General features: G+C 49.1%; 1 protein-coding gene across 4 annotated transcripts in view; it reads left to right on the top strand.

The window, feature by feature from the left end:
* Positions 1–7,312, top strand: part of CELF5 (CUGBP Elav-like family member 5) — a 42,589-nt gene extending 35,277 nt beyond the window's left edge. For 2 of the 4 annotated variants that reach the window (XM_037042500.1, XM_037042498.1), the window contains exons 11-13: positions 1,717–1,860; positions 4,021–4,188; positions 5,496–7,312. In XM_037042500.1, coding sequence (XP_036898395.1) covers positions 1,717–1,860; positions 4,021–4,148 — 272 coding nt within the window. In that variant the 3' untranslated portion in view covers positions 4,149–4,188; positions 5,496–7,312. The other 2 variants (XM_037042497.1, XM_037042501.1) reach the window with 2 other exon arrangements.
* Positions 7,313–23,206: the final 15,894 nt, after the last annotated feature.

Here is a 23,206-nt window from a genome sequence, read left to right on the forward strand (position 1 = left end):
ACATGGATACTACAATAAATAGGGCACTTTATCTTGGAAAAGAGCTGAAGTTTACAAATGGGAGTGGCATCAAAGGGTTGCCGCATGTGAATTCCAGTGAAATAGAAACAGCGCTGTTTGAAATCAGAGAGTTGTAACCCCAGGTGGGGACAGGTGTGGCTTGTAACACATTTGCAAAACTGAGGAAGTTGATGGGTGTTAGAGTCTTGTGCGTGAGCAAGTATTTGGTTTTCTTATGAGGCTTGGTTCAGCTGGGTCTGGATTTTCTGCGTTCAGCTGGTGTTAGCCCATAAGCTAATACAGAATTTGTGTTATGCTCAAAATTGTTCTGTAACACATCAATCACATTGGAACACACTTGCATTTTAAAAACACACATTATAGCAGAATTGTGGTCCCAGTCAGAAAGGTGAGGGGTGGGTGTGACTGTGTGATCTTGAATTTTGTATTTTCTGTGATGGGAAATATTCACTCCTAGGGTGGGGGCCGTTCTCGGTGGTGTGGCCATTACCTTTGTTTTGGGAAGCATGGGAGAAGTTTTGGGAAATGTTCATAGCTTCAGATAATCAGGTTTTTATTTCTTATTTTTTTTGAATTTATAGGGATGACATTGGTTTATAAGATTGTAGGTTTCCAGTAAACAAGTTTGTAATACATCATCTGTATATTATATTGTGTATTCACCACCCCAAGTTAATCGGGTTTTTAAGTGGTATTATTTATAGTTTGCATATAAATGATGCACTGGGGATTATATAAGGAGGGGGTGATTTTGAGGGTTAGCCATGCTTTAAAAAAATATATTTCTCATTGGTATAGTCCACCATTTGAAAATGATCTCTGGTTTCAGGATATCTGGGATTTAGGACTGGAGAATTCCCTTTTTATTTTACTTTATTTTATTTTTGCATCATCTGAGTTTTGAAAATTATCCACAGTTAGAAGGATTACCCAAGGCTTTTGGAAAATATGTCTGGTTATTTGGTGTCTGAAGCCAGAGAATCACTTCTCTTGTATTTTGTGATCACCAGAGTTTTTAAAAAAAGATTTTATTTATTTATTTTTTTAGAGAGGGAAAGGGAGGGAGAAAGAGGGAAACACCAATGTGTGGTTGCCTCTCGCGTGCCCCCTACTGGGGACCTGGCCTACAACCCAGGCATGTGCCCTAAATGGGAATTGAACCAGTGATCCTTTGATTCACAGGCCTGTACTCAATCCACTGCGCTACACCAGCCAGGGCTGATCACCAAACTTTTTTAAAAAACAGATATTTTAATTTTATCTTATAACCAGTTCTAGATTTACAGAATAATTGCAAAGATAGGTTATAGTTTTCATATCTCTGTCACCTAGTTAACCTGACTTTTGCAAATAATTTGGAGTTTGAGGCTGAGGGATTTTCCGGGAGCTTGGGGTTCCTGGGATTTATCTTGGTTTGAGGGGAGGGGGAGGGATCATCTGAATTTTGTAAATTATCTGGAACCTGAGGATCACTAGAGGTTTAGAGTATCTGTGTGTGGGATTATATAGACCAGAGCTCAGGGCACCCTGCCTTCCCTATCCCCATTTCCATACCCCTTCTTTCTGGGTGTCACGGGGCACCCCTGTCTTGACAGCTGGAGGTGCCAGATGTGGGTCCGGACCCGCTCCTTCCTTGGGGGGTGGGTCCACCTCCTCTCCTTGGGGGCTTTATGTCTTTCTCTTCCCCACCTGCAGGTCCCGAAGGCTGTAACCTGTTTATCTACCACCTCCCCCAGGAGTTTGGAGACACGGAGCTGACGCAGATGTTCCTGCCCTTCGGCAATATCATCTCCTCCAAGGTGTTTATGGATCGGGCCACCAACCAGAGCAAATGTTTTGGTGAGTACCTGCAGAGGGCACCCCTTCCTGCTGGCCAGCCTGTCCTTCCCGCCTTGCATTGGAAATGGGGACCAGGGGAGTGGTGGGGGGAGGCATTGGTCAGCCATGAGACAGGCTTGGTCCAAAAGAATCACATTTTGCTTTTAAAAGAACCACATTCATAATCAGAGTAAGCACTTATTAGGTATCTAAGTACCTAGTGTGTTCCAGGCACTTGCTAGGGCACACATTCTTTCTAAGACCTGTTCGTTCATTCATTCATTCAACAAATAGATGTATTGTGTCCCTGCTGTGTGCCAGGCTCTGTACTTGGTGCTGGGATTACTGCGATGAAGGAGGCTGACAAACCCTTGCCCTCCGAAAGCTCACAGTCCTCCTGGACTGTTCTGCAGAGCTTTCTCTGATGGTGGAACTATTCTACACCCAGGCTGTCTGAGCCGTCGGCCCCGTGTGGCTACCAAGGACTCGAAATGTGGCCAGTGTGGCCAAAAGACTAGGTTTGAAATTTTATTTAATTTTAATTAACTTAAATTTAAATAACCACTGTAACTAGTGGCTACTGAACTGGAGAGCACAGGTTTAGGGGGAGGAGATGAAAATAAAGAAACATAGGATCTAGGCCAGGGAATTATAAATGATATGAAGAAAAATAGACTTGACTGATGAAGAGCCAGCATGGGGAAATCTGCAGGAACAGATTCCTAGAACAGTGTTCTAGGAAGAGGGAACAGCATGTGCAAAGGCCCTGGGGCTGGAGCAGGCATGTTGGAGGACGCGTGAGGAGGCCTGTGTGGCTGGAACAGAGTGAGAGATGGGGAGAGAGGAAGGAAACAAAGGCAGGTGGGAACAGGGACAGGCCATGCAGGGCCTTGTGGACCTTGAGAAGGACTTCTTTCTCCCCAGAAACAGGAAATTAGGGCTCAGAGAGGCACCAACACATTCAAAGTCACACAGCAGCAAAGGGGCAGAACCTAGATTAGAGCCAGTCTGTTTGACTACAAAATCTGTAATCCACCCTGTCTTCTTTGAAGGGCTAACTCTTGACTATTTATTAAGTGCCTTCTGTATGTACTTAGTATCCAACCATAAAAGGGAAGATTTGTCCCAATTTTCTAAGGGAGGAAAGAGAGGAATGGAATGGCCAAGCAACACACTTGAAGTCACACAGCAAGTAAGGGACTCCTGCCAGTTTTCAGGCCCCCTCTCCTGTATCCTGCTTCCAGAAGAGAGAGGAAATTTCTGGAGGAAAACCTATGCAATCACGTTCAACAATCAGCGGGTCATACATGTTCCGTGAGCCTCAGTTTGCTCATCTGTATAATGGGGGGATTAGAGAAGATAAATATGACATCAATCCCTTCAGCTCTAAATTCTTGCACGGTTCCCCATGGACCTCAGCAAGACCCTTCAGCCCTGTCCCCCTTTATCTCTCTGTTTGACCTTTCATCTACTTGGCCTCTTGGTCACAGAGCTCAGGTGACCCCACCTCCGAGTGTTTGCACATGTGGTCCCCTCCCCCTGGAGGACCCCTGGCCTCTGTGTCCTCCACATAGTCCCCTGTGGAGCCTGTGGGGACCAAGAGGTAAGGGGCAGGAGTAGGGCCAGGTGACCTTGAGGTGACAGATAAAGGGGGCTTGGGCTGATGGCAGTTTAAGGAGGGGGAGGCTTAAGTGTTTCTGATGATCTCAGGAGAGACTGGGAGTAGAAGGCTGAGAAAGACATGGAGAGAGAGACAGGGACACCGAGAAGAGAGACCGAGGGAGGGCGGGAGAGACAGCAAAGACAAGAGAAAGACGGGCAGAGATAGAGTCAGATGGACAAGATCCCACATGGATAAGGGTCTTGGAGGAGGCAGGCAGCCTGGTATGAGAGAGAACATGAACCTCCCAGGAGCCCAGAGATCCCACCTGTCCCCAACTCCACATGGGAAATCTCAGCATGCCCTGGTTAAGGCATAGATGCCCTGTCCCCAGATGCATGCAAACCCAGGGGTGTCGGACCCAGGCCAGGACTGCTGTGTGTCCTCTGGCAAGCCCTGCCACCTCTAGGGGCTGTCTGCCCCCGGCAAGCACAAGCCCCGCCCCTAGGACCCCAAGCTGGGAAGCCGAGTGGAAGACGCCCACGTTGCCCACCATCGCGGGTCCACCCCGGTCTCTGCAGGATTCGTGAGCTTTGACAACCCAGCCAGCGCGCAGACCGCCATCCAGGCCATGAATGGCTTTCAGATCGGCATGAAGAGACTGAAAGTGCAGCTGAAGCGGCCCAAAGACCCAGGACACCCCTACTGACCACACCCACAGCCACCCCAGGGCTGTGGGCTTGGCCCAGGTGAGCCGCCAGGCGGCCCCAACCCTGCCCTGCTCGGTGTTGTGGCTGGTCCCTCCTGGTTCTCCGAACTATCTCCAGTCCTGGTTGGGGGAGGGCTTGAGGAGCCCCCGGGTTGGATGGGCAGGGACAGAGCTAGGTAAAGACACCATTACTCCCGGTGCTGGACTGGAGAGCAGGGTTGGCATAGCGAGGGGGGGAAGCTGGCGCTCACCATGGGGAATCAGGGAAGCCTTTCCGAGGAAGGCTTTGAAGGATGAATAGAAATTTACCTGAGGGGCCAGGTTTGGTCTGGGGTGGCAAATGTGTGGAAGGGCTTCTATCCTATCCTCTGACTCTCCCAGATGACCCACATGCCCCCGGCAGCTCCCTTATTTGATATAATTCATACCAGTGGGTTGAAAGGAAAGTGGGATTTTGCCCCACCCGCTGGCGTGCCAGAAAAAACGTCCCCCCAAACAAACAAATCCCCAAGGGTATTCTGACATCAGAGGGAACAACTGTATCAACTAATCACCTTCTTTGGGGAACAAATAGTGAGCCTGAGGGGCCAATGAGGAAAGCTACTGATCTTAAGCTTCCATGAGACTCATCTGTAAAATGGGCTTATAAAAGTCACCTCCCCCAGAAGCAGTGCGGGGACTCACACGGGAGTGCAGCATTTCCCCCATTGAGCCCAGAACCTGCCACCTGTAAAGTTCTCGATGATCCCTTTTTTTCCCTTTAAAATCAGTTGCCATCATCATCGGGGAGCTTTGCCTGGGTCTGGCACAAAGTGGGTACTCAGTTAGGGAATGGTGGTGCCTTTCGGACCCACTGGGTCGGCCCCGCCAGATCTGAGGGTGTGCCGTCACAGAGTCCTGCGTCTCGGAGTGCGCGTTTGGAGACATCTCGGGGGATCTGCACACTTTTAATACGCTGGGGTAGCACATCCTGCCTGAGCACCTACTATGTGCTAGTCACTGTTTCCAGCACTTGGGGACGCGGCTGCGAATGAACAGAGACTTGGGAGTGGGTGGGGGGAGAAATTGCCTCCCAGGAGCTTCAGTGGCAGGCAGCAGGGGAGAGGGAACACTAACAAGAATATTTGTCCCCAGTTGCCAGATAAGGACATGGGCTTGGTGACACTAAATCCGTTCCAAGCTGAGTTTGTCAGCCTCTGAACCCCAAAATGGACTCTTTCTGAAAAGATTATGAGTGCTGGGGTCCCAGACCCCAACCTGGTCAGGGCAAAGGGGCGGACGGGAGGTGAGGTTGCCTGCCTGCGTGCCTGGCCCGGAGCTCTCTAACGCCCCTCCCTTCTCCGCCAGGTGAGGGGCCTTCCACCCCAGGAGGGTTTCCCCGCTTCCAACTGATCCAGGACTTTTCCGTAAATTACAACCAAGTTTGGACACCAGCCCTCCCTCTCCTCTCCTGTCTCCCCTTAGCCCCCTCCCCAAAATGTGAAACCCTACCCAAGGGGGCAGGGGGTGGGGAAGCTCCTGAGTTGGGGGCTGAGGAGTTCATCACTTCCTCCTGGGAGATTTCCTGGGCACCCCCAACAACCTGGGTGGCTTCCCCAAACGAAATCACAACTTTTCCTATATATATATATGCATATATATATAGAGTTATAGACATATATATTTTTTGAGTATAGATCATGGGACCAAACTTTTCTGACTTGCTTCCATCCAAGAGAAGGTGACCCTAGGCCGGTCACTCAGCAGGGACATAAGAAGGGCTGAGGCTGGCGGGGCAGCCTGGTGTCTCCCCACCCCCGGCTGTCATGTCAGCCCAGGGCACTGGAGAAGCACTGGGAGTCATCAGCCAACCAATATACCTCCAGGACTTTCGGCCGCTGCCACCAACAATTCTCTTGGGCCTACGGGCTCAGCCGGCTTGAGTGTCCCTGGTCCTAGCTGCAGCTTCCGGGACCCCCAAACCCCTTCCCTTGTCCCAGGGCCCTGCCTTCCTCAGCACAAAAGAGACCCCCCTTGCCTCCCCCAGCCCTTTCCCCCCAGTCATAGCCTTACTCATGTGACCAAGAGCCCTTAGCTTTCCGTCGGGGGTAGATGGGGTCTGTGGGAGCCCCCACTCCCCTTGCCCCCCCAAGGGCAGGCAGCCAACCCTCCCTGCCTTAGGATCACCAGCCTGGAATTCACAATCTCATAACCAAGACCGCCACGCTCGTTGGACAGGCCCAACCTGCACTGGCCAAGCACCCCTTTGCCGAAGATACCTCTTCAAAGAATTTTTTTTTTTTAATTTTGATCTTTCTGAGCAGGTACAAAGAAGAAAAGAGAAAAAATGGGGAAAAATCGAACAACAGTAGATTTTTGTTTCCTAGCTGGGGCTGGGAGGGAGACCCTGTGGGGTGCCTCTGTATACCTACCCACACCATGAAAACCCACCTTAAAGCACAGAGTCGAGTTCTTCTGGTCGTCCAGTGGGGGCTGTTGCCAGACGAAGTGCCAGAGAACTTAATAAGCTCAAGAAAAATAATTTTTTGGAAAGGAAAAAAGTGTTCCCTTTTGTTTCTACCAAATGTGTTGACTGACCCAGAAAAAGAAAAAAGAAGAAAAACACATAGTAAAAAAAAAAAAAAGAAAAAAAAATCTTCCGACCAACTTGTTTCGATATTCCAGAGTTTGATAATTGTTCCAAGACATTCTCTAGTGTGCCTGTGTCCCGTGCGTCTGCGTGTGCAAGCGTGTGCTCAGAGGCCGAGAGGGGGCCTCACCTGTGTCTCCGGCACCCACCAAGCTCCCGCCAGGCCTGGCGTGCAGTGGCGTGTGTCCTTCTGGTCCATGTTTACTGGCTGTAAATACCATTTTTATACTCCACACCGAAGATCTACATGATTTGTACAATGTACTTTATTTCTGCTACTAGTAATTTCATGAAGTTGCAACTTGCAAACTGACTTTTGGAAACAAACTGCTGCACACACACACACACACACACAAGAAAGACAAGAAAAGGACTTAGAAGAAACTCTGGGTTGATGAATTTCGTGGCTGGAGAGGTCCTTGTCACTGTGGCGTGTCTCAGGTGAGAAACTGCAAGCATCATCTTTATGTCCAAAACGCCTCTCTTTGGTCTGGAAAAACTGAAAGTTTATTTAATAAAAGTTTTACTTGCTAAAGGACTGAGTCCTTCCTTATTTGCCCTTTCACATTGATAAAGACCAAGTGCATCTGGCCCCATTGAGTTCCGGGGCTAGAGGAGAATCTCGATTTAGAGTTAGGTGATGTGGAGATGTCCCAAGGAAGTAAGTCGGAAGTTTCCATGACCAAAGTTTCATCTGATTCATCCAGAGTTTGAAGAAATGGAGTGTTCTTTCTCGGGAAGAGCAGGCATCTGTCTCTTGATTCCCACACCCATTTATTCATTCAGTCCGTAAATGTTTTTTTCTTAAAAAAATTATTTTTTTAGAGAAAGGGGAAGGGAGAAAGTGAGGGAGAGAAACATCAATGTGTGGTTGCCTTTCACGTGCATCTTGTGCTGGGGACCTGGTCTGCAACCCAGGCATGTGCCCTAACTGGGAATCGAACCAGCAACCCTTTGATTCACAGTCCGGCACTCAATCCACTGAACCACACCAGCCAGGGCCACAAATATTTCTTGAACACTTACTGCATATCTCTCTGCTGGCCACCATGGACACAGCAATGACCAAACGGCTTTGGTCTCCACCCTCATGGAGATAGCCCAGGAGAGGAGACTCTATACAATATGTATTTTTAAAATATATGTTATTGATTATACCATTACAGTTGTTCTATTCCTCCCCCTTCATTCCCCTCCACCCTGCACACCCCTCCCCCACCATTCCCCCCATTAGTTTATGACCACGTGTCTCAATGTCTCAAGTTCTTTAGATTCTATATTTCCCCTACTATTCTTGCCCTCCCTCTATCTATTTTCTACCTACTGTCTATGCTACTTATTTTCTGTACCTTCTCCCCCCTTCTCCTCCTCCCACTCCCCTGTTGCTAACCCTCCATGTGTTCTTCATTTCTATGGTTCCACTCCTGATCTAGCTGTCCTCTTGGTTTGCTTTTGTTTTAGGTGTGGTTGTTAATAACTGTGAGTTTGCTGTCCTTTCACTGTTCATATTTTTTATCTTCTTTTTCTTAGATAAGTCCCTTTAACATTTCATATAATAAGGACTTGGTGATGATGAATTCCTTGAATTTGACCTTATCTGAGAAGCACTATATCTGCCCTTCCATTCCAAATGAAAGCTTTGCTGAATAGAGCAATCTTGGGTGTAGGTCTTTGGATTTCATGACTTGGAATATTTCTTTCCAGCTCCTTCTTGCCTATAAGGTCTCTTTCGAGAAATACACTGACAGTCTGATGGGAACTCCTTTGTAGGTGACTGTCCCCTTATCTCTTGCTGCTTCTAGGATTCTCTCCTTCATTTTAGTCTTGGCTAATGTAATTATGATGTGGCTTGGTGTGTTCCTTCTTGGGTCCAACTTCTTTGGCACTCTCTGAGCTTCCTGGATTTCCTGGAAGTCTATTTCCTTTGCCAAATTGGGGAAGTTCTCCTTTATTATTTGTTCAAATAAGTTTTCCACTCGTGGCTGTTCCTCTTCCCCTTCTGGTACCCCTATAATTCAGATGTTGGAACGTTTAAAGATGTCCTGGAGGTTCCTAAGCCTCTGCTCATTTTTTTGAATTCTTGTTACTTCACATTTTTCTGTTTGGTCATTTCTGCCTTCCTTCTGGTCCACTCCCTTGATTTAGTCCCAGTTTCCTTTCCATCACTATTGGTTTCCTGTGCATCTCCCTTCATTTCAATTAGTTTAGCCTTCATATGTTCCTCCAATTTGTGACTAAAATCAACCAGTTCTTTGAGCATCCTGATCACCAGTATTTTGAACTGTGCATGAGAGGTTCACTATTTCTCTTTCGCTTAAAGTTATTGGCTCTGGAGCTTTGAGTTCTTCTTGAGCCATATTTTGGACTGTTTGTGCCTGTTATGTGTGAGGAGCTGAGCCCTAGGTGTTCCCAGGGCAGGGCAACTCAGTGGCTGGGTTGTGACGCTGTATGTGGGGGCGGGGTCAAAGACAAACAATGGCAATTCCCTCTGCTGCTTCCCACCACTGGGGGCAGCTCGGTCTGTCTCACTGCTCGCTCCTTTGCTGGTTTATCTGCGCGAGAATGTGTGACCGCGGTCAGCCTGCTACCTTGCGCCCTCACTGGGTCCGCCCGATGCTACCCTGGCTGCCTGGGCGCCTGGGGTCAGGGCATCTTTCCTGCCCGACCCTGCTCCACTGCTGGCTCTGCCCCTCTTACTGGTCCCAGTAGAACGGTTTGTTGTTGTTGGACTTCTGTATAGTTCAATTTTCTGTTCTTTGGCTGCGTCTTTATTTACTAAACCTTTGTTGTATTCAAACTTGGTTGTGGGAGAAGGCACAGTGTTTCCACCTGCACCTCCATCTTGGTGGAAGTCCTATACAATACATATTTTTAAAAATTGGCGTAAAACTCACCTAAAAATTACCATTTTTACCAATTTAAAGTGTACAATTCATTGACATTAAGTACATCCACAAGGGTGTGCAGCCATCACCTCTGTCTAATTCAAGATTATTCCATCACCCCCCGAGCAATCTCTTCCCTCTTAGCCATCACCCCCCATTCCCCTCCTCCCACCCCGGCAACCACTAACCCACTTTCTGTCTCCGTAGAGTTGCCTGTTCTGGACATTCCACATACATGGAGTCACACACTGTGGCTTTGTGTCTGGCTGCTCTCCCAGCGCACCACGTGTTCGAGGTCCATCCTTGCTGTGAATGTCAGAGCTTCGCTCCTTTTTGTGGCTGAGTGGTATTCCAGTGTGTGGATGGACCTTGTGTTCATCTACCAATGGGCAGTTTGTTGCCATCTTTGGGCTCTGGTGAATAGTTCCACCATTAACATTCATGAACAAGTGTTGGGTTCTCTTGGGTAGGTGTCTATGAGCAGAATTGCTGGGTCACGTGGTAGTTCTAGCTTTAGCTCTTTGGGGAACTGCCCAACCATTTTCCATAACAACTGCCCCATTTTACATTCCCACCAGCATGGCGCAGGGGCTCCAGTATTTCTGCACATTTTCACCAGCTCTCTTATACAATAGATTTTGAATTGGAATGTCAAGGGGAAAAGTCCCAAATTGGAGTTGTAGCCCAGGACCAAGAAATGTCCAGAGGAGGTGAGGCCTGAAGGAGGCGAGACCAGAGAGATGATGTGGCTTTGGCTCCTGCCCCATTGGCTCCTGCGGTGGCCGGCCAGGAGAGGCCTCAAAGCTCCTAAAAAAAAATCCTGAGACCCAGGGGTGGGAGACATGCTCCAGGGGAGGGCCTAGGATGAGGGTGTGAATAGAGGAGATGGCCACACCCAAGCTGAGCCTCTTGAAATTGATGGGAGTCATGCTAACCACTCAGTTTAATGAGCTACTTAGTATCCTGCCAGGTGCTTTGCAGACCTATGTCTTTTATTGATAGTTCGTCCTGTTTTATAGTCGAGGAAACCAAGGCTCCGAGGCATGCAGCGCCTTGCTCCAGCAACTGCAGAGAGAACAAGGACCCGCTGGGCTACCAGGTGGGACGATGAGTCTGAGTCTGCTTAGAAGGGTTTTCTGGATGGAAGAAATAGCCTCGGCAAAGGCCCAGAAGCTTGCACTGGTGTGGGGGCTGGACAGTTGGCTGAGACTGCAGCACTGCTCGGAGAAACAGACACACGCCCTGGGTGGTGTGGCTCAGTGGATTGGGTCCCAGCTGGTGAACCAAAGGGCCCCCAGTTCAACTCCCGGTCTAGGGTACACTGCTGGGTTTTGGGCCCAGTCTCCAGTAGGGGGTGCACAAGAGGCAACCACACATTGCTGTTTCCCTCTCTTTCTCCCTTCCTTCCCCTCTCTAAAAACAAATAAATAAAAATCTTTTTTTAAGAAAAGAAACAAATGCAGAGATAATAGGGGCTGGATTCCAGGGGTCCTTTCATGATGAAGCACCTACTGTGTGCTGGACTTTGTCCCTCTGGAGGCCTCAGTCAAGTAATTCCAGAGTACGCTGAAAGTTGTGGCCACAGTGAGATCCGCAAATCTGGGACATCACCTTTGGACAATGGGGAACGACAGAAGGGCTTTGAGCAGGGGAGGGGCACGGTCAGAGTGGGGTATGAGGCAGGTACCTGGGGCGGCCTCCAAGCTGGTGAGGTGTAAATATACTCTCTGGAGGATAATTTGGCAGGATACTATTTTTACCAAGCATTTATTAAGCACTTACTGTTTCCCAAGCATTGTTTCAAGCCTGTGTTGCCTAATACAGTACGCACTTTATACATCTGGCTATTTACATTTAAATCAGTTTTAATCAGCCCCGGCCTGTGTGGCTCAGTTGGTGGAGCATCATCCTATAAACCAAAAAGGTCGCAGGTTCGATCGCCTAGGATGCAGACTCGGTCCCCAGTTGGGAGGCAACCAATCCGTATTTCTCTCTCACATCGGTGTTTCGCTCTCCCTCTCCCGCTTCGTTCTTTAAAAGGCAGTAAAAATACAAAATAAATCAGCTTTAATTATTATGAATTCACTTCCTCAGTCATACTGAGCCACACTTTAAGGGCTCAATGACCAGATGCCCATCACTGCAGAAAGCTCTCACAAGCAGCACCGGCCTAGGTGTTCTATGTGATGACTCACGGAGCCTGCGGCTGCAGCCGCCCTGCGAGCATGTTCATTATTAGCCCGCATTGATGAGTGAGTGAGTGAGTGAGTGGGCGGGCCCACGGGCCCACTGAGGTGCGGTGGCCGGCCTGAGGCCACGCCTCGGGAGTCGAGCCTGGGCTCTCAGGCTCCTCTCTTTCCTGCTGCGCTATCCTGCTCCCCTGTGCTGTGGAGCGGCTGGGTTCCAATGTGAGATTACAGTTTAGTTACGTTTTGTAATCTCTCAGTTTAAGCCTTTAAAGTTAACTCAAAGGTGTTCAACATTTAGAACGTGCATCCTCACAGTATAGCCGTTCCCCCTCTCAGGCGGCAGGGATGTGCTTGGCCAGCTGAGTGCTGGCTGTGGTGTGGGCGTTGACCAGCAGGACCCGCTAAGTGACCTCCGGGGCAGGGCACAGCTATTGCTGCTTCCTATCACATTATCTCCCCACCCCCAACTTTAGCAGATTAAAGCAATACCCACTCATTCTCTCACAGTTTCTGTAGGTCAGGAATCCAGGAATGGCAGCAGGTGGAAATGGCTTGGGGTTTCTCATGAGGTCACATTCAGGACATCAGCCAGGGCTGCCTCTTCTGAAGTCTCAGTGGGGGGTGGAGGAGCCGCTCCTAGCTGGTTCCCTCCTGCGGCTGTTGGCAAGAGGCCTCCGTTCCTCTCCACATGGACCTCTTGACCCTGCCTTTTGTGACTTGTCTCCAGGTCACACCCCATCCCCTCCGCCTTATTCTATTTGTTAGAAGTGAGTCCCTAAATTTAGCCTAAGGTCACAGCAGGGACTATACATAGGCATGAACTCCAGGAGGGGCCCCTGCCGGGGGTCATGTGTATGCGGCTATTGGAGGATAGAATTGGCTCCAGGTCACATTGTTAGAGGAAGACAAGAGAGGTGTGGAAAAAACAGCTGGAAACAATCCATGAGGAATGTGTATGTGCATACATGTATGGTTTTTAAAAATACATACATCTTCTCTGGAGTCATATATATGATTGTAAGAATGAAAGGAAGGCCATGGCTCAGCTGGTTGGAACATCGTCCTGCAACAGACAGGTCTCCAGTTCAATTCATGGTCAGGGCATGTGCCTGGGTGGTGAGCTGGATCCCCAGTTCAGGTGCGTGCTGGGGGCAGCTGATTCGTGTTTCTCTCTCACGTCAATTTTTTCCTCTCCCTCTCCCTTCCCCTCTCTCTCAAATGAGAATAAAATAAACCTAAAAAAAAAAAGAATGAAGGGAAGGACCAGGAGTATATTTACCACAGTGATAAAGGTGGTGGCTTTGAGGGGTGAGGACCTGGGGGCCAGAGTTGAGCCTTAGCTACAATCTTTATAGAGTGCATATATTCTGGCATTATTCAGGAAATTAAGAATTTATTTTAAATGCATTTCCAAAAGATAAGTGTAAAAGGCAGGCATGAGAACTACTTGGGGGAAAGTGCCTGCGTTTAACACAACCACCCACTGTCCTGTGGAGAGGCCCATGACGCAAGGGCCAGGAACCAGCCAGGAGTGGAGTCTGGCCAACAACCATGAGCTTGGAAGTGGCCCCTTCCCCAATCAGGCCTTCACATGAGACCCCAGCCCAGTTGACACCTTGAGAAAACCTGTGAGAGACCCTGAAGAAGAGAACCAAGCTAGGCGCCCCAGATTCCCGACCCACAGACACAGTGAGGTAAATGTTTTAAGCCACTAAATTTTAAGATAATTCATTATGTAGCAACGATAACCAACACATTGGTAAAACCTCATCAATTACAGTGAAAAAAACTACAAAGTCCCTGAAATAAACCTCAGGAAAACCTGGAGAACATAGTAATGTTTTGTCGAAAGACCTAAAAGAAAAAGCGGTGAAGTGGATGGTGATGGCAACCAGGGCACCTCATGATTTTAAAGGGTCCGTTCTCTCCTGGATGAACCTTGAACTTCTTCCCAGTTCAAATTCCCACAGCAGTTTCCATGGAACTGGACAAAGTCTTTCTCAAATTTATGCGGATGATTGGATGATAAGGAAAACAGAACTGGAATGGGCTGAAATTCATAGCTGTTTATTAAGCACCTACCGTGTGCCAGACACAGTTCCCAGTGCATCTTATTCGTTTAATCGCCACAGCAGTCCTAGGAGGTAGGATCTAGTTCAGAAATGGGGAAGCACACAGATCAGCTGCTGGCCTGTATGCTCCGCTAACCTTATAAAACACTAAGACCCATTATAAAGCTGTAGTAACTAAAATGGCCTGTCGTCCGGTGCCTGCCAGGACTTACTTACTTTTCTATTCCCTAAAGTCCCGCACGTAGTAGCTACTTAATAAATGTAAAAGTATACTGGTTGAATCTGAGGCCGACTGCCCAGGGTGCGAATCCTGTTTATGAAGTTCATTAGACCAGTGGCTGATGTCTCTGAGGCTCAGTCCCTGCCCACCCCCCCAACACACACCTTCTGGGAGATGGGGCTAGTAGGGCACATGCTTCTGAGGATTGTTGTGGGGGTTGATACTTATAAAGCTTCAAAAGTGTCCAAATAATCCCTTTGAAAAGTGAAAAATGTACTTTCCGGAGACTTTGCCCCTGACCACCAGCAGGGGCCAGCAGAGACCCACACATTCGTTCAGTATTGGAGCCTTCATTTGAAATGCTCCAGGCCCATTTGGTGAGTACTAGACCCGTGCCACCTGCTGGCTGAGGTGGTGAGGGGGCCTCTAGGCTCTCTCTTGGGACACGAAAGCTACCCTATGCAAATTTCCTAGTTCATTTCTCAAAACCAGCCCCGCCTCTCTTCCCTCCCACCCTCTCTCCAGACTGAATGTGGTCTGAACACTCTCCTGCCTGCCCTCCAAGCCCCAACAGCTGGAGTTCTGAGCTGCTAAGCTGGGATGGAGGCACATATTACCTTTCAGGCACAGGGAACAGCACTGGCCCAGGTATAGAGGCAGAAATGATCTGGGTCCTAGTCAGAGAACAGGGGCCTTCAGCCTGGTGGGCTTCAGGGCTGCACAGAGGACAGAAGCAGGGTCTGTGGTGGTTAAACTGAGATTGAAATGGAACACGAGGGCTAGAAGCACAGAGACTGACGTGCTCACCTCTGGGTTCTCAATATTTGCTGAGCAATTCAAGGTTTGCATTGGCCTTGAGCAACCTCGATCTTTCTCCAAGTCTCAGTTTCCTCATCTGTAAAATGGAGCTCACGATAGCATGCACCATCCAGGTATGTTTAAAAGATCCAGGAGATTAATTGGTGCACACAGATAACAGCTTTGTCATTATATTTGATAAGGCAAAACAGGAACTGCTCCAAAATCAGAAAAGACATCACTCCTATTGGGTTCAAAGGGCAATGAACACTTACTGAGCTCCTGCCATGTGTCAGACCCTATGGTAAATATTGGAGAAACAGCAAGAAACAAAATGCACAAAATTCCCTGACCACGTCCCCAGAGCCCTGCCGCTTCCCACCCAGCTCTTCTTTGGTCCCCTCTTTGGAGCTTACCAGAGAAAGTTGGATGTGAGGGTGATCTACATATTCATGAGTCTATCGGCCAATCCACAGTCTGAAGGCTGGCTAGGCTTCAGAGCCTGGGTGATTGTGAAGTCAGCAGTGACGCACACAGTGGTTCTTAAAGGAGAAGTAAACTATAAGTCGGAGTTTGGAATCAACCTAGAGTGATTCCAAACCTAGAAAGACAGGCATACCTGCCTGTCTTTGAGGAGGTCTGTGCAGTGCAGTTTGGAGTGTGTGAGGCATACAAACCAGCGCAACCTAATGGCATCGAATAGCTTTGCCAGCTTGGGTGAAGTCCAGGCAAGCCTTTTGAGCATTTGCTCCTGCCAGCTTAGGGCGCCAGGTTGCAACAGAGAGCTGGAGTTTCAGCACCGGGGGGCGCGGACAGCTCCAGGGTCTAGACCAAAGATTGCTGTATGGGTGGGTGGATGGGTGTGTAGCCGGTCCTAGGAACAGGGTCCAGAAGGAACTCCAGGCCCTCAGCCTGCCCACGGGGGCAAGGACCTAATCTTTCTCTGTCTGTCTGCCCCCACCCCGCATCAAAGACTCCAATGGGCTCGGTCTTCAATCTCTGAACTCATTTGACATCTCCAAGCAGATGTTACTCAGGGTGAGACTGTTCCTGGTTCCCCACCCTGCTCCTTCGCATGGTCTTCATCTCAGCAGATGCCAGTCCCATCCTTCCAGGTGCTGGGGTCAAACAGTACCTTTCATCCTTGCTCACTCCATATCAAATCTATTAGCAAGTCCTGTTGCCTCTGCCTTCAAAATTCTGTCCGGGATCTGCTAACTTCTCCCCACTCCCCTGCCGCCACCTGGTCTAGCCCCATCATCTCCCAGCTTCACCTGTGCAGTTCTCCGTTCTAGTCCCCAGGCTCCCCTCCTTGCACCCACCTTGGTTTGTTCTCCCCAAAGCAACCACCAGAGGGCGCGTGTGAACAACATCTTCTGCCCTGGGCCTATAGCTCTCCAGGGCTCCCGCCTCCCTGGGGCTAAAAACCCAAGGCCTGGGCTCTCTCCACAACGCCCTGCACGACTTCACTCTTATGTCAGCCCTCATCTCCTCTTCCCCTCACTCACTCTGCTCCAGCCTTATGGGCCTCCTTGCTGTTCCTCCAACATGCCAGGCACAGTACTGCCTAAGGGCTTTTGCATGGGCTGTGCCCTTTGTCCGTAACCCTCTCCCCACAGATACTCACCTGCATACTTGTCTTCACCTACTTCTCACTCACATGCGCACCCTGGATGATGGGTGGAAGTGGAAGAATTTTGCAGGGGCTAGCTATGAAGGCATCAGAGGCCCCAGAGGATGGTGATCTCTATCCCAAAGACAACAGAGAGCCATGGAAGGGTAGAGCTCAGTCACATCTGCATTTTTAAGTCTCCCCCTAGCTGCTGAATGGAGAACATGTTGCAGAGGAGACAAGGGGAAAAGAAGAGGTTTGTGCCGGCTTCTAGGTAAGCAAGAGTGTGGTTTACATAAGGCCAGGGCCTCTCAGAATTCCCCCAGAATCTGTCACCTTTGTCATTTGAACATTAAGTATAAAGCTACCTACCTGATGTCCATCTCCTCCAGTATACTGTGGACTCCCAGAGGGCTGGATTGGGGTCTGCCTTAGTCCTGCTCTGTTCCTAGACCTCAGTACAGAACTGGCATGCAGCAGGTGCTCAGTAAAAGTCTGATGAATGAATGAATAAAGAAATGTCTCATGCCCAGAAGTCTGGCTTGGAGACATCTGACATCACATGAAATCTCAAACCAAAGCTGCAAAAGGCATAATTGGACCCAATGCACAGGTGGGAAATTTGAGCCTCAAAGAAGGGGAGGGATTTGCCTGAGCAAACCCAGGCCACATGACAGAGTCCACTTCTGGTCATGGAAGGTTTCCAGGGAAAAGTGGCATTGGGTGGGGGCTGGAAGGGTGAGGATGAAGGTCTAGGGTCAGAGGAGGTTACTCCTGGCTACTCTCGAGTGAGCGAGAGTCAAGTCATGCAATTGCAGGAGGATGAAATCCAGCTGGAAACCCAAGGGGCAGAACGTGTGGGGCTTGGGGGTCGGAGAGATGGTCCTGAGCTGGGAAGGTCTGCAGGGTGCGGAGCAGAGTGCTGGGGGCTACATCTGCCGTGACACCTGCCTGGCGCCGCCCCAGGTCGGCCCCTCAGCTTGAGTGTGGGCAGGGGTGTGACTTGCCCTAATGAACAGAATTTAGTAAAGGTGATAATGTCCCTCTCATGATCTGTTTACATCCCATTTCTCTTATGTTTTTGTCAATTATGATAAAATACATGAAACATGAAACTTACCATTTTAACCATTTTAGGTGTATGGCTCAATAGCATTAAAGTACATTCACATAATTTATCATATAAGCATGTGTATTATATTCCATATAAATAATATAAATGCTATAATATAAGCATTTATATAAAATATATAAAACTAAAAGCTGTAATTTTTCTCCTAGGCACTGCTTTAGCTGCATCTTCTCCCAAAGTTTAATATGTTGTCATTTTCATTTTCATTGAATTAAAAATATTTTCTCAGAAAAAAAGAATTTTCTCAGATCTCTTAAAGATTTCTTTTTTGATCTAGGTTATTAAGAAGCTTATTGTTTAATTTCCAAATATTTGGAGATTTTCTTCATGGATCTTTTTGTAATGAATATCTCATTTGTGTTTTTGTGCTCAGAGAACGTAATTTGGACTTGAATTTTTGAATATGTAATAAGGTTTGTGTTATGGCCTTTCTTGGTGAATATGACTAAAGAGTGTGGTCTGTCCCGGTGGACGTTCCGTGATTAACTTAAGAAATGCACGCACTCCAGTGCTGTTGGGCGGGGGATTTACAAATGTCGCTTCCAGTTGGTCCGTGGTGTCACTCTGTCTGCTCTGTCCTTGCAGGTTTTCTATTTTTCCCATCAATTTCTGAGAAAATAGTATTGAAATCGTCATGAATTCTCCTTTGAGCCCTATCAGTGTCGGCTCTGTGCATTTCAGTTGTATGTTGCTGGTGGGATGGTGTGTGGTTAGGTGCGCACGCACTCACGGTCGGTGGACTGACTCCTCTATCAGCAAATACCCCTTGACATACAATTGCTTTGTCTGACTTCAATATAGCCACTCCAGCATTTTTAAAATTAGTGTTTTCTTGGTATATTTCCCCTATTCTTTTACTTGTGAAAAGGTATCTTTCTGTGGTTCGATCCCTGGTCAGAGCACATACAAGAATCAACCAATGAACACATAAATAACTGGAACAAAAAAATCAATGTCTCACTCTCTCCCTCCCCCATTCTCTCTCTAAATTCAGCTTTAAAAAATAAAAATAAATAAATAAAGTGGATGTCTTGCTAATCATGAAATTTTTCAGCTTTTGTTTGCTGAAATAACCTTCATTTTCAAATGACACTTTCACTAGGTATAAAATTCTGGATTGAGTGTCTTCCTGCCAGCACTTTGAATATATCGCTCCATTGTCTCCTAGTCCACACAGTTTCTGATGACAAGTCTGCTGTTATTCTTGTCTTTGTTCTTCTGAGCAAGGTCTCCCTCCTCCCCGCCCTGGCTGCTTTCATTTTTTTTCTCCTTCTCTTTAATTTTCTGTATTTTGAATATTATGTGTCTGGGAATGTATTTGGGGTAATATTTTTCTGATAGGCATTTTCTGAAGTTCTTGAATCTGTGAGTTGATGTCTTTAATTTTGGAAAATTGTTGGCCATTCTCTCTTAAAATATTCTGCTCTCTCCTCTGTCTTCTCATTCAGGGATTCTCGTTACACATATTTTAGATCTTTTGATCTTGTCCCATAGCACTTGGGTTTTCCCTTAACCTGCCTGTGACACCTCTGGAATTCTTGAGTACCTTTTTAACAAAGGGAGAAGGCTTCCAGCTTGATCTCTGGGGAAAATTAAATAAGATTGACGTTTTTACTGCATTTAACTTTACAGCTGACCTTGACTCGTGACAGCCTGTAGTTGTCCTTTTCTCTTTAAATATGTCCAAGTCTCTTTATGTGAATGATTCAGTTGAAAGAAAAATGTTCAGTAATACCTGGACACAGACGAAATGGGGATGGTGCTCTGTGAGGAACAGACGGTTGAGAGAGGCCTCCCTGGCTAACGTTATCACTTTGAACCTGGGGAACAGGGTGCACCTGGGCCCTCTGCCCTTAGTATTGGGGGGTGGGAACTGGGGGAGGGGCTGGGGAGCCCTCACAGAGACCCAGGCCCTGGCCCAGCTCCACCTTTGCTGCAGGCGTGGGCATTGAGCTGTACCTCAGGGGGTCTCAGTGTCTGCGAGTGGAAAATGTCACTGATGCACAAGGCCTCTCTGTGTGGGAGCACGGCGGGTGTGACCCAGAAGCCCCAGGACCTGCATGATTGGATGGAGCACAGCTCGGTCTCTCTGTCTTTCTTGTTCGGTCTCTCTGTGTGTCTGCCTTGCCTGTGTCACTCTGTCCCTCTGGCTCTCCTTGCTCTGCCTCACCTCTGCCTCACTCCGTGTGCCTCGCTCCCCTCCATCTCCCTCGCGCTTTCTTTACATCTCTCTGTCCCTTCGTGTGTGTCTTTTTCTCTGTGTGCACTTCTCTATCTCTGGTTCTCTCTTTTGATGTATGTCTCTTTCCCTCCTTCCCTCTTCCTCCCACTCTCCTCTTTCTCTGTTTCTACTTGTCTTCTTTTATCTGCATGTAGTTTCTCTGTTCCTCTGTTTCTATCTGTGTGTCTCTGTCTTCTCTCTCTCTCTCTTTCCCCCCTTCCCATTTCTGCCCCCCCCCCACTGTTCTCTTTCTTTCTCTCTCAATATCTTTCTCCCCTGTCTCTACCTCTCTCGGGGTAGTTCTCTCTCCCTCTCCCTCTCTCTTTCTCTCCCTCTTCCTCCCTCCTTTCTCGTTTGAAGGCTGCCTCCCACATCTGCCTTCCGCCAAGGCCCAGGCTCTGACCCACCATCTGAATGCCTCACTCCAACCGCACATCTGTGGGGTAATTGTCTCCTAGACCACAAGGTACTGAGGCAAATTATAGTTACGGGGCGGGGGCCTCCATGTGGGCGAACCGCGTCCGCTGGGCTGGGCTCTGCTGGCCTCAGCTGGGTGAGATGGCCGGGGCGTGGCCCTACTCTGGCCTTGGGAGCAATGCCTGGCTTCTTGCCCCTCTCCACCCCCCTTACCAGACCTGCGTCTTTTATGCCAAGATGTAGATGCCTTTTGTGAAAGTCAGCAGGAAATGCCAGTGTTTGCAAAACCCTAGACCCGTTATTCATTCGTTCGTTCATTCACCCAACGGATACATTACTGAGCACCTACTCTGTGCTGGGTGCAGATCCTGTCCTGGGTACGGGGGCCAAAGCAGTTAATAAGATAGACAGAAGCCGACACTCACCTGGGGGACACTGATGAGAAATAAATAGTAGTAATAAAGACAGATAAAGGTAGAGGAGGTGAATGTATCAGGGGAGGGTGGGTGACGTCAAGCAGGGGTCAGAGCCGGCTTCCACGGGAAGGCCACGTCCGAGCAGAGACCTGGAGGGGGCGAGGCAGGGAGCGGGTGAACACTCGGCCCCCTGCATCCTAGGGGTGAGTTCTGCTCACTGCGTGTCCCCAGGCTCCTCACTAAATGTCTCTGAGCCTTGGTTTCCCTATTTTGATTGTAAAATAGAAACAATTGAAGTATCGACCTCATATGGCTCTCGGGAGGGCTGGGTGTGTGATTGTGCACCTGGCACATAGTAGGTGGTTGGCCAGTGGTTGCTGTTAATAACGATGATTCAAATGACTGGATCTAATCCACACGCTTGCCCTTTGTCAGTGACCATTGGAGCCTGTTGTGGGCACAGGCCTTCCCCGTGTGGTTGGGAGTCCCACTGAGGGCTCAGATCCAGGCCCGTCCGCTGGGAGCCTCGGGTGCTCAGGGCCGGGGCCTGGGGTGGGGAGGGTGGTGTCACACAGACATCTTTTCCCCAAGGGAAGCATGGCTGACAGTCCAGGCCTCTGGGCAGGAGTGTGTCGCCCAGACAGTGGGTGGGCGTGGCTGCGGGTCCCTCTAACTCTCTTGCCATCTCTATCTCTTCCTCTGTCTCTCCTTCTCTGTCTTTTTCTGTCTCTGTGCCTATTTCCCTTTCTCTCTGTCTGACTCTTTCTCACTCTGGGGGTGGGCGGGGATTGTTGGTCTGGGTTTTAAAGGGTGCATGGGTGACGGAAGAGGAAGGACATGCCTGGCAGAGGGATGAGGGGGATGCCAGCCCCAGTCCCAGGGGGGTGGTCAACCTGGAGACACTGGTGACCGAGCAGGGGAGGGAACTAATCAGAACTGTGTTTTTGGAGGACTCCTTCTGGTTGTGGTGGGACAGAGATGAAGGGGCAGGCTTGCGGCAGCCGCGTTCCCACATGCCACTCTGTCTCACTCCTGGTTCCGAGGGGATCAGCCTCAGTCCCCACTTATGTCCAGCACCTGCTGCTCAACATCCCCCACCCCCTCTGTCCACTCCTAATCCATAGCCTGCAAGGCCACAGCAAAAACGGGGGCTGGGTGCTTTCTAGCCATGTCAGAGTTTACGGGCAGGCCCTCACGGGAAGTTCTTCCTGCTGTCTATATTCAGTCCCTCCTGCTGCCTGGTGGGTCCAGGACATGCAACACACACAAAGCAGTGACCAGCCCCTCCACGTCTAGCTTGGACACACCCTCAGGGCTCCGTGTAGGCACAGTGATGATTAGATCATGGAAACAAAAGAATCTCAGCCCTGGTCGAGGAGCTCAGTTGGTTAGAGCATCATCCAAATACGCCAGGGTTTTGGGTTTCATCTTCTGTCAGGGCAACGAGAAACGACCAGTGAATGCACCAATAGGTGGAACAACAAATTGATCTCTCTCCCCTCCCTTCTTCTCTCTCTCTAAAATCAATCAATCAACTTAAAAAATAATAAAGAATCCCCCTGGCTTGCCTCTGCCCAGAAGGTAGGAGAAGGAAAGAAAGAAAATGAGTCCCGGTCAGTGCGACTCAGTCGGTTGGAGCATCAGCTTATAACCTAAAGGTTGCAGGTTTGATTCCCAGTCAGGGCACGTGCCTGGGTTGCGGGTCTGTTCCCTTGTCCGTGTGTGTGTGATCTGGGAGTGTGTGGAAGGCAACCTATTGGTGCTTCTCTCTCACATCAATATTTCTCTCTCTGCCTTCCTCTCTCTAAAAGCAATGAAAAAAATTTCCTCAGGTGAGGAAAAGAAAGAAAGAGAGAGAACATGAAATCATGACAATTACATCCCCTCCTATGAGCTCTGTACTTTGTCTCATCACCCCACCCCAACCTCTCCACTGTTCTCAGTGATTTTCTTCCATTTGTAAGGCAGAGTGAAGCCCAGAGCACAGAGACTTGTCCAAGATCACACAGCCAGAACACTGCACCCCATCTCTTTCCAAATCCAGGGCCCTCGCCCCCAACCGACTCTCTTCACACACTGAGAGCGCTTTTCCCAACTCTCAAGCTCTGTTCACTGTCCCATGGCTTCAGGGCCACACCTGGAGCTAACAAGGCCTCAGGGTGCCTTGCCCAGGTGGCATCCAGGACAGGGTGGTGGGTGGGTTGAGGTCCCAGGCTTTCTCCCCTGATGGAGCTGATGGGGAGGCAAATAGGTGAGGGTGGAGGTGGGGAGAGATGGGACAAGCCACACTCCTTCCGGGGCTGGAGTGAGGGGTATTTCCAATCAGAGCCTCATTCACAAATCCGTGCTCTCGTGTGATCATACTGACTGCCGACACACGCGCGCGCGCGCGCGCACACACACACACACACACACACGGCCTTTGACAGCCTCCTCGGGCTGTGGGTGGCCACTTGCATGAGACCGG

This window comes from Sturnira hondurensis, unplaced genomic scaffold (assembly GCF_014824575.4).
Source record: "Sturnira hondurensis isolate 20B ecotype Veracruz unplaced genomic scaffold, ASM1482457v3 Scaffold0003693, whole genome shotgun sequence".
Classification (NCBI taxonomy): domain Eukaryota; kingdom Metazoa; phylum Chordata; class Mammalia; order Chiroptera; family Phyllostomidae; genus Sturnira; species Sturnira hondurensis.